Source organism: Catharus ustulatus, chromosome 5 (genome assembly GCF_009819885.2).
Source record: "Catharus ustulatus isolate bCatUst1 chromosome 5, bCatUst1.pri.v2, whole genome shotgun sequence".
NCBI classification, from domain to species: Eukaryota; Metazoa; Chordata; class Aves; order Passeriformes; family Turdidae; genus Catharus; species Catharus ustulatus.
In genome coordinates, this window is record NC_046225.1 from 49,773,585 (window position 1) to 49,791,873 (window position 18,289).

At 41.6% G+C, this 18,289-nt stretch overlaps 1 protein-coding gene across 8 annotated transcripts in view; it reads right to left on the bottom strand.

The window, feature by feature from the left end:
* GABRB1 (gamma-aminobutyric acid type A receptor subunit beta1) overlaps positions 1-11,627 on the bottom strand; it is a 125,199-nt gene extending 113,572 nt beyond the window's left edge. For 6 of the 8 annotated variants that reach the window (XR_004417924.2, XR_004417922.2, XR_004417921.2 and 3 more), the window contains exons 1-3: positions 11,494-11,625; positions 11,320-11,411; positions 11,176-11,243 (exon numbers count right to left, since the gene is read on the bottom strand). Coding sequence is in view for 3 of the 8 variants with exons in the window: in XM_042779246.1 (XP_042635180.1) it covers positions 11,176-11,243; positions 11,320-11,411; positions 11,494-11,573 (240 nt within the window). In the remaining 5 variants the exon portion in view is untranslated. Of the gene's footprint in view, positions 1-11,175; positions 11,244-11,319; positions 11,412-11,493 lie in introns of all 8 variants that reach the window. The other 2 variants (XM_033059653.1, XM_042779245.1) reach the window with 2 other exon arrangements.
* Between the last annotated feature and the right edge of the window lie 6,662 nt (positions 11,628-18,289).

Consider the following 18,289-nt stretch of genomic DNA (forward strand, 5'->3'; position numbering starts at 1 on the left):
ATGTAACTCCTGCAGGCACTGATCTCCTGCTGAACACAAGAGTGAAATTAAGACACCGGCCTCCAAAACACTTTCTGAGTATGACCCAAGACACTTGAATGACTGTCTTTTTCCTTTGGAATAAGGACCTCCACTCACAGCCTTGTTCTGCTGTTACAATGACTGTTGCGATTACCAGGAGGAAGAGGCATTAACACTCACATACTTCCCCAGTTTCAGTACAAAATTCAAGGCTCCTATTATGGATCTATTTTGATTTCTTTATTTTAAAGTCAAATATACAAATTAAATCAAAGGTAATTGATTGCTACCTACAAAGAACAGAAGAGATTCCCAGCTGTGACTTTTAAAACTTGCATGCCATTCTGATAACATGGTTGTGGGTGTGAATCATAAAAAAGAAGATGTATAGGTAGTTGTTCATTTTGTTTCCACTGGAGCTGGCCCAGCATAGACTAAGGAGACTGAGGTCTCAGATTAGTCTTGGAAAGATCGATAGCTTCTTATACTAACATTTAAATTATACCATCACAGAATGACTGGAAGGGACAAGATCATCTAGCTCCAACCCCCCTGCCGTGGACAGGGACAGCCTTCACTAGACCAGGCAGCTCAGAGCCCCATCCAGCCCAGTCTTGGACACTTCCAGGGATGGGGCATCCACAACTTCTCTGGGCCACCTGTGACAGTGCCTCACCACCCTTAGAATAAAGAATTTCCTAATATCTAATCTAAACCTACTGTCTTTCAATTTGAAGCCATTACTTCTTATCATTCCATGCCCTTGTAAAACATCCCCCTCCGTCGTTCTTGTAGGCTGCTTTAGGGGTTGGAAGGCTGCAATTAGGTTGTCCTGGTGTCTTTTCTCCAGGTTGAACAATCCCAATTCTTCATACAAGACCTGCTCCATCCCTCTAATCATCTTGGTGGCCTCTTCTAGACTTGCTCCAACAGGTCCATGTCCTTGCTGTGCTGGCAGCCCAGAGCTGGATGCAGCATTGCAATGGGGTCTCATCAGAGTAGAGCAGAGGCACAGAATCCCCTCCCTGGCCCTGCTACCCACGGTGCTCTGGATGCAGTCCAGGACACGTTTGGCTTTCTGGGTTGGGAGTGCCATGTCCAGTCTCACATCCACCAGCACCCCCAAGCCCTCCTTGGCAGGGCTGCTCCTGATCTGTTCGTCCCCCAGTCTGTGTTGATACTGGGGATTGCTCCAACCCTCAATTTAAACACTAGGCTAGAATGTATGAATACAGCAGGAGGAAAATTGTAAAAAAGCTTCAAGGAAAACCAAGTTGTCTGCAAGCCAAGACTCTGCAATGACAGAGAATATATTCCCGTGAGGGTAACAGACTTCTTGTTTTTTCTCACTTGCTCATTTTCATTCTTTTTTGCATTTTGCTTCTCAGAGGCATCATTACAACAATTAAGCATTTTAAAATGTTTTTTCTTAATGTCTGTGAGTTCAGAACAGTTTCTTTTGTCTCGAGTTTACACATCTTACTGGCAGAATTTTTCCAAGAAAATGCAGTTACTACAGGAAAGTATAATCACCTTGAATAAGGTTGGTTTGATTCATTACTGATGCAACTTCACTAATTTTCAGAGGAACCTAACCAAAGAACAAGGTGAGCTGAGCACTTCAGTGCTCCACGTACTCCAGAGAAGCCCTTCAGAGCTGATATTCAGAAGTAGAAGAACAGCTAATAAATGGGAATAATCTTTTCCCCTATCAAGAAGTCAAATATATTTTTCTTCTATAGCATTTCTATAAAAGATGACCCCAGAGCACATGGATATATGGTATATATAATACACTAAAGTGTATTGGTTCAAAACTGCGTTTGGCTTGCTGTTGCATAAAGCTTGTCCAGTTTGTTCTTCCCCCATAGCTCTTGAATATTACAACATGTTGTACTGATGTTCCACTGTTTAGTGGAAGTTACACGCAATACTGACTTCCCATTTTTTGGACTAAAAGTTGCAAAATTACACATACTAATGAGTTGAATGGATTCATAATGTTTTAGGTACAGAGTTCCATATTTTTTAATTCCTTTCCATAACACTGTGCTGAATTCTTCACTACTGTAATCACTAGGATGAGAAAAAAACAGCACAACTGCTTTATCACAAATTCCTTCTAGCCCCACAAAAACAAACAAATATGCAATTCATAAAAAACATTGCCTGTATTGGAAAGGGCTCCATGTAGTACTACAAAAATAATCTGAACCACTGTATTGCTGTTACAAATCTGTTGAAAAGAATTAGCCATCTGCCATGACAGCAGCTTGACCTGATGGGCCCTGCAAAGCAGTAGTGAGATCAGCAGGGTCCCTGCTGAGCCAGCAGTCCCTTCCTGCCAAGTCAGGCCCTGACACTATTCCTTGGCACAACAGGTTGTCCTCAGCAGCGCCTCCTCCACCTACTTGTTCCCTATGATCTGGAGCACCACTGTTGCCTGCATTTCCAAATAGAAACTGCGTCATTGAAACTATGAGGTTCCACAATAAACCCAGATAATAAGCCTCAGAATCATCTGCAGATTAATATTTCACTTTACAATTCACAGATGGCTGTCAATCACGTTTTGTTCCCTTCAATAGGAAAACAAAACTGCACTGCCTGTGAAATGCACTAATGTGAATGAAGCCTCTGAACCTCATCCATTTTTCTCCTTGACCAGTGTATTATTTTGATCAGTTAAGGGTTTACAAAAAAAACCACTGGTTAAAGAAAGAAGAAATCATATTGAAAGAGCACAGGAGGGGAGGGTATCATTCCAGGTTTGGTTATTCTCTCATGTTGTTGAAGAGAACAACAGAGAAAATTATAAAGAAACAAAGGTTTTAAAATTATGTAAACTGGAGAGCTGAACTGTTCCTGCAAGCTGCTGAGTAAACTGTTGAACTGGTAGAGCTAATATGTGCTTAATTTTAATGGTGTAAGAAATTTTATCTGTGAGCATATTCATTGAAAACATGGGACTATCAACATCCAGTCCAGCTGGATGGGACAGGAGTCCTTGGTGCACTGCAATAATTAGTACTCAGAGAAGCTTCTGAGATACACAAGCATGAACATATCTACCTGCCATTGACTTCTACTCATGTTACTTCAGTTACATTTGTGAGGTTCTTCAGGTTAAAAATATGCTGGGAAATTAACTGCACTCCTCTTTTAATGTGATTAAGATCCTGCATAATATTGAGACAGTTTTAACTTTGCTAACTCTTCCGTTCTTTCTATAGGCAATTAAAAAAGACAAGACTGAAATTCTTCCATCTCAGTCAAATGGATTGATGAGTTTTAATGGAGAACATTTATTCCAACCTTTAATTAAGTTTGGCAGTCTGAAATAATGAATCTTTGCTTTGAAACTATGTACTGTAATGTGAGCATTTAAAACCATACAAGTCAATCTTGTTATAAGGTGGATGTCTGAGTGGTAATGCAGTTTTCTAGAAGCTGTCTTTGAATCTATTAAATTAACTTTCCTTGGTTCATGACATAAACCATTAAGGATTTGCCCCACCAGAGGATGAAACCAACCTCAGTGTGACATTGCTTTGGCCAAAAGCAACCATTTAATCTTGAAAGGTTATTGTAAAAGATGATAGGCAAGAAATCTGATCTGCATTCTCCATCCCACCTAAACATTAACACAGAGTTACTGCTTAAAGAAAGAATCAACTGCATTATCTGGTGTTATTTTGCTAGATTATTCAGTGACTTCGATGACCAATTTCCTTGTGAACATATTTGCAGTAGTTTAGCCTTTGGGGCGTAAATAGTTTCATTTTAATATGTTTTCTGGAACACTGCCACAGTACATACCTTGGAGATCCTGGGCTCTCTTCCTAGGAGAAAATCAGGAGTCTCAAAAAGCATTAAACTATAAAACCTTTCCAGTAGCCATCTTGGACTTTTTCATCACCTGCTAGAAGACCTTATTTTTTTGGCCTTTACTAATTCTTAAAGTACAGCACACTTAAGATGGATGGGAGATGAAAACGCACAGAGAATTCTCCCAAGCAGCTGCTTTTTGGAACACAGTGATCACCAAAACATATCATTTGTGGATACCTTTGAATAAAGACAATCTCTGGGTTTGATTTAACAATTTCAGCTGTTGTCACAGAACACTGTGAACAGGAACAGGTCTTCCTGGTATTAGCTTTTGAGGTTGTTACTGTTCCTCCACTGAGGTTCCTCCCTCCTTTCCCACCTCAGGGTGAACTGCTGGTGTGAGTGTTCCCTCTCTTGGCTGCAGCTTCAGCTCCAGGTCTGTACTGAGCTGAAGCTGGTAGATAATTTATTATTATGGCCTAGAGCAGGTATGGAACTATTCAGGCAATAGAGTACAAGGTAAAACTGGTTTTAAAAAAAGGACTAAGTTTTGCAGACATTTGAAATGTGCGCCTTGAATTTCCTTATGAAGAAAAATGCTTAGTTTGGAAGGTTCTGTTATTCTCTTTCAGAAGTCAGATGTAAAATCCAAAATCAGAAGTAAAAGGGAAGTGCAATTGTGGAAAGTATTTAAGTTTTTAATTACGCACTTGCCCTGTCCTGCACACAAGGAAAGAAACATGAAATTTGATTTTATGGATTTATTTTTCTTTTTTTAGAAATAAGTTCATTTTGCAGAATGAGTCTTTCTCTATTAATCATTGACTGTTCCATTATTAAACAGCTATTTGGGACTGTTAATGTTTCAAAAGGTTTGTACCACTGAGTTGTGGGACTTGTGCACATTAACAGACCACCAGCTGGATGTTTCCAGTGGTCACAGCACACCCATGTTGTTTGAGGCAGGTACACTGAACAGGCAGTGCTGGGGATATCCTTTCATTTTCCCTCCACACAGCTAAAAACCTATCTCTTTGTAGGCATACCCCTTATTTAGTTACATCCTACACACCTCAAACTGGGTGCTAAAGTTTCCACTACTGAAGTGGAGGGTGTCACCCCTTTAATTTCAGAGGCACCACTGTGATACAATTGATTAACTGTTGAGTTGCGTTTGTGGGGAATTGTGACATTAACATTAGAAAAAAGAAGTACAAATTTTCTAAAGGGCATTCATTGTGTAAGCCTTGAAATCAGAAAAGTATTGTGCCTGTGAGCCTAAAAGAAAACGTGGACTACAGCTTATATCAATACTAAAGCTGGTCTCAAGTTTGTTCAGTGCTTGAAAAATTAAGATATATCAGACTTCTGGATCATATGAAACAACATTTACATTACTGCTTTATAAGTTTTGCCTATTTATCAGTTTTGTTGAAGAAATGCTTATTCTTGTCAAATGAAAAATGATCCAACAAAACATCCACTAACAGCGACCCAGTCGTTTAACCTGCGCATTTCTACATTCTTTCCACATTTTACTCTCTAATATACAGTAATTTCATTACTATAAAGCGCACTGGATTATAAGGTGCACCTCCGGGAGCCGGCAAATTTCGCAACTTTGTACATTATATAAGGCGCACTGGGCTATAAGGTGCACTTTTTTTTGTGCAGTAAGGAGCTGCGCTGGGCGCAACAAAATAACAAAATAGTAATGGAATCACGCAACAGCAGGGTTTACTGGCATGTGCTCAATTTGCAAACATTTTTCACAGATTGGTATAGCCTTTAAATGCAGCCCCAGGCGCCCTCCCCATGCTGCAAGCCTCGGCACTCTCGCCTGCCTGCGGCACCGGTTGGCGAGGCGCAGCTCAGGGCAGCCACGGCTCGCGGCTGTTCAGGGCTGCCCACAGTCTGGGGCGGCTTGGAGCTGCCCGCAGTCTGGGGCGGCTCAGGGTTGCCGCGGCTCGTGGCTCCTGTGGCCACCCAGGTCCCTCCTTCCCCATGCCTCTCACGCCAGGCCAGCAGCTGCGGCTGCTCCCTTCCTCCTTCTCTGTGTCGCTCACGCTGGGCCAGCAGCGGCGGATCCCTGCCTCCTTCCCTGCACCACTCACGCTAGGTCGGTGGTTGCGGATCCCTCCTTCCCCGCACAGCGGCCAGGGCCAGCGCCACCTCCATCTCTCCTTGTGCGGCAGCCAGGGCCGGCTCCCTCCCTCCCCACACAGCTCCTGCTGGCCTCGGCCGCCTGCTCCCCTCGCGACTTGGCGCTCCCACGGCACCGCCCCCCCACTGCGGCTCACACTTCCGGGTTAGCAAATTTCGCAACTTTGTCCATTATATAAAGCGCACCGGACTATAAGGCGCACTTCCGGGTTTGGGCTCAAATTTTAGTCAAAAGGGTGCACCTTATAGTCGTGAAATTACTGTAATTACTTCTGTTTGGAATAGACAGTGATTAAATGATCTGGTCTTTCTGTATTATTACTTGATTAGGTTTTCCATAATTGCTGAAAAAAAATTAAAATCAGTCACTGAACATTCTTACTGATATTAAAGCACCTTTGCATGTCCTTCACGCTCTTTGGGACAGCTGCTATATAACAAAAAATTATTTTTCATTCCTTCTGCACTACAGCTAATTAAGTTTTCATTAATAATTATTAAGCTTTATGACTTCTTAGAAAAAAATTAGTCTAATCTCTATGAACATCTTCAAGGGGATCTATTTAGACCAAGGACTGTTTATTACCATTTGTGTTGCCACACTGGTTGGGGCTAAAGGAATTTTTGACATTTTAGTTTTATATGAACCAGACTTACAATTACAAAAAATGAGATTTGGCTGCTCTGATGCAAAGAGGTCTAAGATGGGATTCATAATGGCAATTTGGTTCCCTAGGATTTAGTTCCTACGTTGAGATTCACAACAGCCACCATACTAAATTCTCAGATATTAATTAAGACAGAAAGGAGGAATAAGATGTGTAAAATTCTGGTTACACCAGTAAACACAGCTTAAGTCTTACTCAATCTGCAAAAAGTGTCATAAGACAACCTGCATCCATACACAAAATTTCTTCTACTGTTTCTGGAGTTGGGGTCTAATGCATGAGCAGTGGTCTCTAGGACTGATGGTCAATCTTTTGGTGCCTTGTTTCTAAGCACTACCCAGCTCAAGTGTTAAAGCCCACAGATTCAGCTTCTTTTGGCTAAACATCTACCACTGTAGGATGCCACAGACACCTGGGCTAACATCAGCCCTAAAGTAAGGGGAAAGCCTTTGCTCTTCCAGGCCCTGGGGGCTTCTGTGGCAAACTGGAAAACTTATATACGTTTATGAAGTTGGCTTATTTCTTTACAAAAAGGATACAAAAACTGAGTGGTTTAGATTAATATAAATTCTTTTGGGGGCAAAAAGATGTTATCCAACAGGTCGGGATGCTAGACAAGCTAATCTCTGCAAGATTTGTGGCTTATTTCGGAAACCAGAGAAATTTAAGAGCCTTGAATACAAGCTGAGAGAGGCTAAAGAATTATACATTCTTTCCATGTTTTCTTTTACCACTTTTTGCTGGGACATAAAACCTTCAGTCTGCAATCACACAAACTTCACCATCATCAGTATAAAATCAGTATGGTAGGTCAGGAGCAGTGTTCCCAATGTAAAAAAGGACTTTTTTATTTTTTCCCCCTCTTTGGTGTATTTTTTAAATACTTTATAAAAGTTTCTTTATCATATGCATTTTTTTAAACTTTCAGACATGTACATGACATCTTTTGCCTATTATAAAGGTTTGCCACCTTTTCTTCAGTAAGGAACACATTTTAGAGAAAATTACAACATGTACTGCATGTGTATTTTTTTAGAGTCCGTTTACTTCTCTCAACTGTTTCTTAGTAGATAGAGCAATACATTATTAGTTTGCTTGCCCTGAAGCATGACACTCATTACTGCCAATCATTCTACCCGTGTTTATTCTTGATGTACACACAGCACTTTCTACTAAGCACATAAAGGCATCAGAGTAAACCAGACATCACAGCAGCTTAATAGATCTAGTCATAGCATGGTTCTTCATGAACTCTGTATTCATGTAAATGTCTATTATACTTAAGGAGCTCTGTCATGAATGAAAATTAGCTGAACAGTCACTAACTGAGACAAGGAAAAAGGTCACCTTGTGCCTTTGGAAGGTAATGCTTGCACCTACTGTAGCAAGGCTGTAAAAATCAGATGGAAAACTGAACTAAAACTTATCTCATGGTACATTAGGGAGAAAGCATAGTTAGAACCAGGCAATGGTCACTAGGATGTTTACATTCTACTTTTCCTGCTTCTTTGTTGTAGGACAAGCTCTTCAGATTATTACCTGCAAAAATCAACACAACACAACGTATCTGATGTCAAATGGGAGAGTCATAAAAATGAGAGTTGCAATTAATTGTTCTGTAAAAGATGGTATGGCAGCTCACTGCAGTATTATTGAACTACCAAGCAGGTACAAAACAACACTATTTAACGAGCTGAGGAGATGAAGACTCTGTAGTAAGGGAAAAAACCCAAAATGGTTGATTTCATGACTGTGTTAGTCTTGATTCATTAACTAAGTAAAGTTTTTCACAATAGTCCAGTAGATTAGAACAAGCCACTTCAACCAGCCAAGCTGCTTGAACAGACAGTTACTACTACTGGTGCCCTCAGAATTAAAAAAAATTCTGTTGCCTATATCTCAACTTTTTACCCAAGGACTGGACTTGGACATACAAATCAGTCTGTTGGCATGGCAGACAGTCTACAGCCATCACCATGTCTCACCCAACACACCAAAGAAGAACACCTCCTTCATAGCCTCTTTTCCCCTCTCTCTCTATATATAATTTTTCCTCTTATTTGTGCACTGAGGCTGGAATACAACATTTAACTCTGTGGGCACGACAACTGGGAATGTGTGTCTCTGTCACTCTGGATATAAGGTTTCATGTTCCTGAGGAAAGTCAAGGGATAAGACAACTTCCTGCAATACTGCTAGGGTGAGACTGAACTCTGGTGGATCCAACCAGACTCTCTTGCCAGGAGGACCTCACATGGTGAGGTTATTGCTCTTCTGGTTCCTATTACTGGTTTCCTTCAGCAACAAAACTGTCCTATAGTTGGAGGGTACTATAAATTGAGATCTTCTGAAAAACATTACTGGTTCTGAAGCCACAGAACAGTAGTTCTTCCTAAATAAATAAATTTTAAAAATCTGCAGGACACAATTTTAAGGAAAAGAAGATGAATGATTTGCATGTGACTGAAACATTAAGCATCTCAAGGTTATGATTTGTCAGAAATAAAAAAAAAAAGTGCTAGAACAAAGCATTATTTTACTAGGTAAAAAACCTTTTCTTATGTCAAGATATTGGCTGCCTTGTTTTTGCAATGATGGATGAAATTACTGATCTTTATCAAAAACCAGGCAGACAATCTCTAGCAACACAACAAACACAGAGCACTAGATATGGGTATGTACAGGTAGCACCTGTGATCCTGGAAAGCCCTTTCAAACTGATTCAGAATGGAGACACCCTATTTTGCCTTCAGGAATGGCTACGGCTGCAGCTGGGACTGGTTGCTTCCCTCTGGAGATGTGGCCTTAATGAGATGAAACCATTTTCTTACTTTTTGACCAGTTTTAGTAAAGCTGCCCCTAGACACAGAGATTATTCAAAGAATCCATTTAGCCTGCCACTTCTCTCTCCCAGAGACTCTGCAAGTGTTAGAACAGAGAAGAAAGCTTTGACAGGTACAGGATGCAACTAAGAAATGCTGTGAGCTGGTGCAATGCAATTAATGCCCTGTAAGATCGCCATTGGAAACTGTCACATCCACTCTTGTACAGATTAACAGTATTTTGGGTATTGAGACTTTACAAGAGAAGTTCTGGACTTTCCAGAACAGGTGTTTTTGTGTTTTGCTCAGTTTGGCTTTTTCCAGGTGTGAAAGCAGCAATCCCACTACAGCGTTGTAGAAATAGCTTGGAGTAGATTTGTTCTTTGGCTATTTTGATAAGTTTTATGTTCTGTTTCCTTTGCTTCATCCATGTGGTCTGTATCATGTTCCTCCCTGAAAGTACAGTACAGCAACAGGAAGACCAGGAGCTGAAACTTGCAAAATGTTGTCTTTTGTGTGGCATTAGCTGCTGTCTGCAGACCTTGGTATGCTACACACAACCTGACAAATTGTGTTTCCTCCCCCCTCTACCATGTATATTCATAAGTAAAGAAAACAGTTATACACAAACAGAAGCTGTGATGTATACAACAGACAACAGAAAAAAATGAAGTATGAAAAGAAACCAAAAAAATCTATTACGAGATTGCTTTAATGATAGATACTAACTAATAGATCAAAGAAAAAAAAAACCCACTCCCGGGTAAATTACTTCAAATGGGCAAATATCACCCAGTGAAATAAAATGCTGATCAGGATGGAAATGTAAGGTTTCTAAGCTTCTTTTAACTAAGTAGGTGTTCCCTTATGTGCAGAAAGCATCTGAGATTTTCATCTGAGATCAAACATAAGAGAGTGAGAGCAAAATGCCCATGATGCTGACTAATTCAACAGGATTTTGTACAACGTTCAAACTTGCAACTGATTTATTGTTTTCTTCTGGGAAGAGACTGTCAAATGAGGCAGGCACTAAACAGCCACATTTTTGCTCTTTAAGCTTGCTTGTCTATTAGCATTCCTTCCTGCAGGAGAACTGAAATCAAATGCAGTGTGCTTCACACCTGTAGCTACGAGACTTCTGATTTTGACAGCTGGAAACATCCTTATGTACTTACTCTGCAATGTTGTTATTTTTTTCCCTTCTACAAGAGAGTGTTTTCTAGAAGTCCTTCTTATTTTCTCTTTGCACATTTTACTCAAGGCTACTAGCATGCAACGTGAACTAACTCTTTGAATAATTTAACATGAGAACACGCACATCTGGCCATCTGCTGCCACAGCTCAAGAAACTTCAGCATTTTCGACGGCAGCTGCTGACTACGCAAAGGGCAAACCAGGGAAAGAGGGACCCAAAACCGCAAACCTGCAGTAGGTATTCTGACCAAGGCAGGGAGATCTTCTGAAGTGCCACCGCAGGCATGCCAACATCATCTCAAAAACGCAAATAACTTTTCCTAGCAACTGCAACGTGCTCGGTTATTTGGTGGCGATGCTCGGTAGCGCATCCCGCGCAGCCGGGCTCCCGGCCGATGGCAGCGCGGGCCCCGGGGCTCCGGCAGCCCCCGCCGGGGTCGTGGGGGCTCCACCGCCCCGGCCCGAGGGTCACTCACCATGTTGACCTCCGAGACCACGTCGATGCTGGCGATCTCTATCCGCATGCCTACATCCACGGGCGGACCTGCGGGGGGAGCGGGAGGCGGCGTTAGCGGACCTGGGGGGGCCGGGGCGCGGGTCGGGGGGTGCGGGCGCCTCACCTCCGAAGTCGGGGCGGAGGCGGATGTCGTAGCCTTGGAGCAGCCTGTCCACAGTCTCCTTCACGTAGGACATGTTGCTGGGCCCGTCGGCGCTGCGGGAAGAAGCACAAGCGGGTAAGGGAGGCGACAGGGCGCTCGCCTCCCTCCCTCCGTCCGCACCCCGGCGGCGCTCACCTGCGCGCCGCACATGCCACGGCCAGCGCCAGCGGCAGCAGCAGCGCCCGCGGGCCGGTCCGCCTCGCAGCCGCCCCCATCCCGGCCGCCGCCTCACGGGGGACGAGCCGCGGACTGGAACTTGGCGAGAAGCGGCGAGGAGAAACAATTCCCGAGAGCGGGACGCATGCGCGGAGCCGAGCGCTGCGGCCCCGGGGCTCCCCTCTGCCCGCCTCGGCCGCCCGGGCCCGGCCTCGCCGCGGGGAGCTGAGGGCGCGGGGAGCTGAGGGCGCGGAGGGCTGAGGGCGCGGAGGGCGGAGGGCGCAACAGGTGCCGCGGGAGCGCTGAGGGCGGCGGGGCCCGGCGGCCGGCGGCGCACAGCGGCACTGAGACCCCCGAGCTGCCGTGGGGAAGGGGCTGACACGGCCGGACGCGCCCCCGGCCGCTGGAGCTCCGGCTTCCCGTCAAGAGACAGAGAATTATTGTTGAGGGCGCTTCGGCGTGAAAATTCCCCTCGATGTTACGTTAGCCATACAGTGAAAGGGGAATGGCACATTCGGTAGAAATGGCACGTTTTGGTGCAGGTAGCGTTTTGCCGAGCGGCGGAGGCTTGAGGACGCTCCCGCCCCGCGGAGCGCTCGGCGCTCCCGCAGCGGGCTGGTGGCGGGGCTGCCCACGGGTGCCCCGCGTAACTGGTTTTTAGTTGCAGTTTTTTTAACTAATGTAATTGATCTTGCGTTTGGAGCGAGATTTTCGTCGTCGTCTTGTTTTTTTTAGGCTCTCCGAATGGATGCTCTAATGTAACCTGTCCTTTCTTGCGCGTCATTACACATCTGTGAGCCCTGTGAAGAGTTGATGGCATTGCCGGTGCCGCTCGCTTTCACTGCACCGTAGCGCAGCAGAAATAACATTTATCTCTTTCAGATTCAACCCATCTCCTCTGTGCGCTTCACAGTCCTGCGTGCGGTGCCCTTGGGATAAGTATTGGATGTTTTTGAGTCTGGTACAGCATCATGCAGACTTGTTTCCGAGAAATGGCAGACTTGGTGACGTTTTTTGTAGCTGAAATATGCCACTATATTTGAAAAATGCTGGAATATTGATATATTTTGTGACACATAGTTTTGAACATCTTTTGGAACAGAATTTTGAACAACGCATTTTTCTATGAAAACTTGTCGCTCTTGGAGAAGGAGCACAACCTGCTTCCTGAGAGATTACTATGGGAATCTTTCATCTCACATCTGCTTTCTCCAACCAGAAGTGTACAAGTTCACGAAAATAATTATTTTATCAGTTCTTTGTAACAGTATATAATAAATATTTTCAAATTTCTTTGAGGCATTTTATTTTTTTTTTCTTTTTTTTCCTAGTTCAGTAATTAGCTGCTGAAAAATGTGACCTCCCAGCTCAATTTGAGAGTACTTTAGGGTTGCTTTTTGGAAAGAGTTTTGTTCAATTATAATTGGTGTGGTTTGGGTAGAGCATTTTTAAAAAAAACAAACAAAAAAACCCGAACAGAAATCCTATCTATAGCTGTCTACCAAAAAGTATCTTTTTAATTAGAGTTGTACCACACACAGCCATCATAAAGTTACCTGGCGTGTCTGAAGCACTGAATTAGGATTAACCAGTGGGAGACCATTGCTCTCCATGGCTTGCCAAAATCTGTCTTAAGGCACAAGGGATTTATTCTATTCGAATTCTTAATCTGCTGTACATTTCAGGGCAGCTTTTGTTCAGATGAGCTGTAGTCTGGCCCCTGGACTGAATGCCCATTAATAGTTGAACTGTTTTAGGTGAATTTCTCATCATCTGGTCTGAGAAGACATGACCAAAGCCTGTCCTGCAGATCTCCTGCAATCAGGAGGGCGTCTTAGCCCAGCAAATATACTTCCAGGAGGCATGAGGATGTTCTTATTGGCAAGGTGGTTCCTCTGAGAGCTCTCCCAACCAAGCTGGCCTGGCTTCTGGAGACCAGCGTCGAGCTTACTCCACTGAACAACCCAAAAATAAGACTGAAACTGTTGAAATTCAACTCCATTTTGTACAGCTTGATTACTGGGGACATCCAGGCTCTAAACTGGGGTTTTGAAACAGCTGCAATGAGGAAACAATACTGAAAAGATCCCTCAGTAGTAGGGCTTGGGAACAAAGAGATTTATATGGTATTTTAATAACCATATAAAGGAGGAGCTGGCATTACACTGTCAGAGCAGAGGGGGTGAGAAGGATTTCTCTTATGGGGAGGATGATGGAAACATGTCTAAGATGTGTTTTCCACTGCTTTCAGGACTGAAAAAGGGGAAAATATATATATTTTTTTAAATTATTGTCAGTAGGACTCTTCTCTCACACATGTTGCTAGCTGAAGTAGTCAATAAATAAAGAATCTGAAGTTCTGCTCTCTTTGCAGAGGATCTGTTTCTAGGAGAATATAGTATGCTTTTCCAGGCCATCCATGTGGAAGAATTTTGACATAATTTTGATAAAAACATTCCATGTAACACAGTTCTTGCTTCAGGATCTCTTTAACAGCCCCTTGTACAAAGAACAAAGACAAAGACATCAAAAATGAATGACTATGGGGAAGAAGCTAACTCTCCAATATTATTATTGTTTAAAAAGATTTTCTAAAAGTTTATAGAGGTGACTAGACATTTGGTGATTTGTTTTTTACAGGTGCTTGAAATGGCATCTGCTTCTACAGTCAATAAATTTGATTTAAAGCACAGTAGTATGTCTTTCCACTCACTCCAATGGGGTTTGCTCAGTCACAGGCTGAGTGAAACCTGATGGGTACTCACCATGGTTTTTGCGCATCTTGGAAGTTGCTGAGCACCCTGGAATACAGGCAACTAAGTAGATGGCTAATTTGCAGTTTTGGGAATCAGGCTGCTTAGTGCCCAAAGTTCTAGAGCTTTACCTGGAGAGTTTTGCCAGTAATTCTCAATATTTTTAGTTCTTTCTCTAACTTCTGAGATATGCAGCTGTAAATCAGTGTTTTTTAATTAGATTGAAGATAGCACAGCTGCTATACCAAGAAAAGTGCATGTCCTCTGCCTGGAAGTATCTACTTGACAGAAATAATTAAATATTTCTATTGCTATTACCTTTCCTGTCCTCTCTGTCAGTGAAATGAGCTCCCATGGCAGAGCTATCACCCTGACTGACTTGTGATATTTAGTGACACCACCAGCGTGCTGAGGTGGGATGCAGCCAGCTCTCAGCCTATAAGAGCTGTAACCCCATTGTACCAAACCCAGTTTGGTTTTCAAACACCAGTGGTGGCTTCAATTTCTGCTCTTATGGTCTTTTCTTATGGCTATTTTCTCATACTGTTGTTCAATAAGTTTTCTTGAAACCATTGCTAATGATAGTGCCAAATTCCTTTCCCAATCATTTCTATTCTGGGTTTAGTACTATATAGGGTCTATGAGATAGACATAGAGCTTGTAAATAAAGTTTTAAAAATATATTTTATGGTCTGTGTTAGAGAAGGGAAGGGCAGGGAATAGTTTCATATTTGTTAAACATATGTAAGCACTGATAAACTAAACCAATTGAAATCCACTAGCTCTAAAATATTAACCATGACTTTTTTTCATATTCTAAGTCATGTCAAATACTTCGTAGAAGCAAGATGAATAATATAATCATAAAGCATGATGCAGAAACTATCCTGGGCCAAATGCATGTTCATTTTTAGCCTTCATTATGTTCAAACTTTCAGGAAAGAATCTTTTTTCTTGCACAAATTAATGTCACCAATTTATTAAATACCTTTTTTGCCCTACTTATTTAATTTGGCATCAGAAAGTGCCCACCATACAAAGATAATGTCCTGCTTAGATAATGTTGGCTAATTAGAAAAAAAAAAAAGCAAGATCACTGGAAAAATAGGGAAATTTGGGAATTCTTTCCGTGAACCACTAGGTAAGATCTCTAGGCAGGAAGATCACAAGTTTTAAAGAAACAAAGAGGGAAAAATGCAAAAAATTATGACTATGCAATTTCTCGAGTGATATTTTGTGCCTTCTTAAAAGTAGAATGAAAGTAGGTCTCTGTATGTCATCTCAAAACCAAACAGGGGAGCTGTGTCCCTCATACCGTAGACTTTGTATGTGGAGGTGATGGCTCAAAATGTTAATATTTGTGATACTGACAGGTTTTGAGAAACTTCAAGTAGGGACTTGCAGACCCAGGATACTCCTTATCTGTGTCCAATTGGAATTGCTGTATGGATTTTTCATACTTCATACACAGAGAAGAAAAATGAAAATTAGGATGGGTACTTTTTTTTTTTACTTGGCACTGAGTAGGCAATATGTTGCAGTAATCATATCAATAATATCAATTCAAAATTATAGATCAAATTTTTAGCAATTAACCTGACTGGTTAAGTTTGAAAACTATGAAGTGAAACCTTGAAATTGTGAAATGACTACCTGTGTAGGTAAAAAACAAATCTCGTCTGTATTTACACGTAAAGAGGCAGGTAATGAAATAGGTCACTTATTTCATCTGCTTAGTGATAGCACTGTTGTTATTTTATACCTGTAGTAATCCCTTTAACCAAATAGAGTTTGTGAGCCATCTTCTCAAATTACAGAAAACTGCAAGCTGGAATTACTTTTAGTGTGACTTGGGGATTTCAGTGCAGCAGCAAAGTTGCACAAAGGATCGAGAAGAGCTGAGGACTGACATGCTGAACTTGTGCTTTATCCTGGGATCTGTAGACAGTATGATACAGCTACACACTGAGGAGACCAACTCACTCTCACACCTATTTCCCTTTCCCTTGAGTCTTGGTAAGCCCTCACTCTTATCTCAGGAAAGAAAAAGGTACATCCTCTTTGTGCTCCATTTTCATCCCTCTTTTTATACCCTGTAAAGATCAATTAAGATCTTTCTAGTGCACATTGTAGGTTTTTTTTAAAGACTGTAAAATGCTTAGGACAGTTCTTCAGGTTCCTTGATTTTAAGAGGCTGATGCATACTGTGACAAGGTACTTATACATTTTTAGGATTGGGAACTTTGCTTCTATGCTTTTTAGGCCTGCTCCTGTCTTGATTTGTACAGGGTTTGGTTTATTTTTTTTTAGGATAAGCAATTCCACTGTTAGTGGAATTGCTCAGAAATTATTTTTCTGATAAATAGATTAATTTTACCCAGCTTTGCGTTTTCATTTTTTTCTGAACAGCTCACTGCAAATCCCTATTTAAATTATCAGGTTTTATAAGTAGTGTTTTCATACTCACAAGCATTTTACCACACAGAGCCACTAGAATGCAATGTGTCTCTTTGTCCCATTTCAGTGATATGATGCACTCACTACAAGCACTTGTGAATGTGAGTCATGTAAATAAGAGCCTAGCTTGTTTTCTTCTTGCAGTGTGAAAGAATGGCTGAATTTAATCACATATGCAAATTCTCTGGAGATATCTTCCATAAGTATGTAGCTCAGAGAGTTCCTTTCTCAAGAAAAACTAAGTAAAAACTGGATCAAAATGAAATTTTCTTTGAGAAAATATACCTTTTTGCATTACATACTCTCAAGAAATTTTGGATTAAAAGATACTCCTGAGCAGCCTGGTCTATCTTTGAGTTTAATGAATCTCAGAGAAGAAACTCAGCTTGGCTCTGCAGTTTAGCAGGACATATTCAACTACCCCTTCCAATTTCATATATTTTGCGATCTTGTGGATTTAAAGCATGGTAACATTGCTTTCTGCCTGTACTTCCGGTTTATAATTCTTCCATAGAAATGGTAGTTCCAGTTCCTTTTTAATCTCCAGTGACCTCTGCTTATTTGGTGTGTTATATTGCTGAGAAGATTGAAGATCCTGGCTAGCTGTTCCTCAAAACTAGTTTTGCATTAGAAGTTTTGTGATTTTGACTTTAATCTGATTTGTGATGAAAACTCATGCTGAACACAGGCCTTTTCTATTGGTCATCACTTCCAGTTTTAAAATTAAATCTACCCAATAGTATTCTTATTGCACTGAAGACCTATACTGCAAATGACATACTCCTCAAACAGCCAAGTTCAGTAAGAAAGGAAACACACATTTTGCTTGAGATTTCACAGTACTTGTTTTTAAGAGGTTGTGCCTATATATGTTAAAACCCTAAAAAGGAAAAGCTAGAACAGAGCCAAGAATGGGCATCAAAAATAGAAACAGTTCTTTATCTTGCTGTTGCACCTGCCTCATGAAAGGTAGGCATTTTTATATTTCCACTCATTATCAAGGTTGTCTGCTACTTCCAAAGATGGAGATGACAATAAGAAAAAATTGCCTTGTATTTCAAGAATATGTTTACAAATATATCACCTCTCAAATTTAAGACTGAGTTTTATGGAAAGAGCAAAATATAACAATAAAACCTGCCAGACTCAAATCTTGCAGGCTGTTTTCTTTGATGATGGCAAATTCCCCTGGAATTCTGTTGTCAATTTACAGCCATGAAAATGACAGCATTAGGTATCACCATGCACAGTCATACCTACGCTAGGAGAAAACAAAGTGGGCATGATTTTAACAAATGTAATAGTCCTACACACCAGCTGCTTGCACACTCCTTTCTTGTCTCAGGAGCACATTTGAAGAGTGAGATAGATGCTTCTGGCTTGCTGAAATAAAGGGCACATGTGAATGTCTTCTGCTGGGAGTCACTTTGTCATCGGGGAAGTGTAAGACAATGAGTAATTTTACTTATCTCTTTAAGTGATGTAGGGGTGCAGGTCTCAAATCCATGATTTATATATGTCGTGTGGGCTGGCAGCAGCCACTGGAAGCAGTCCATACACTGAGA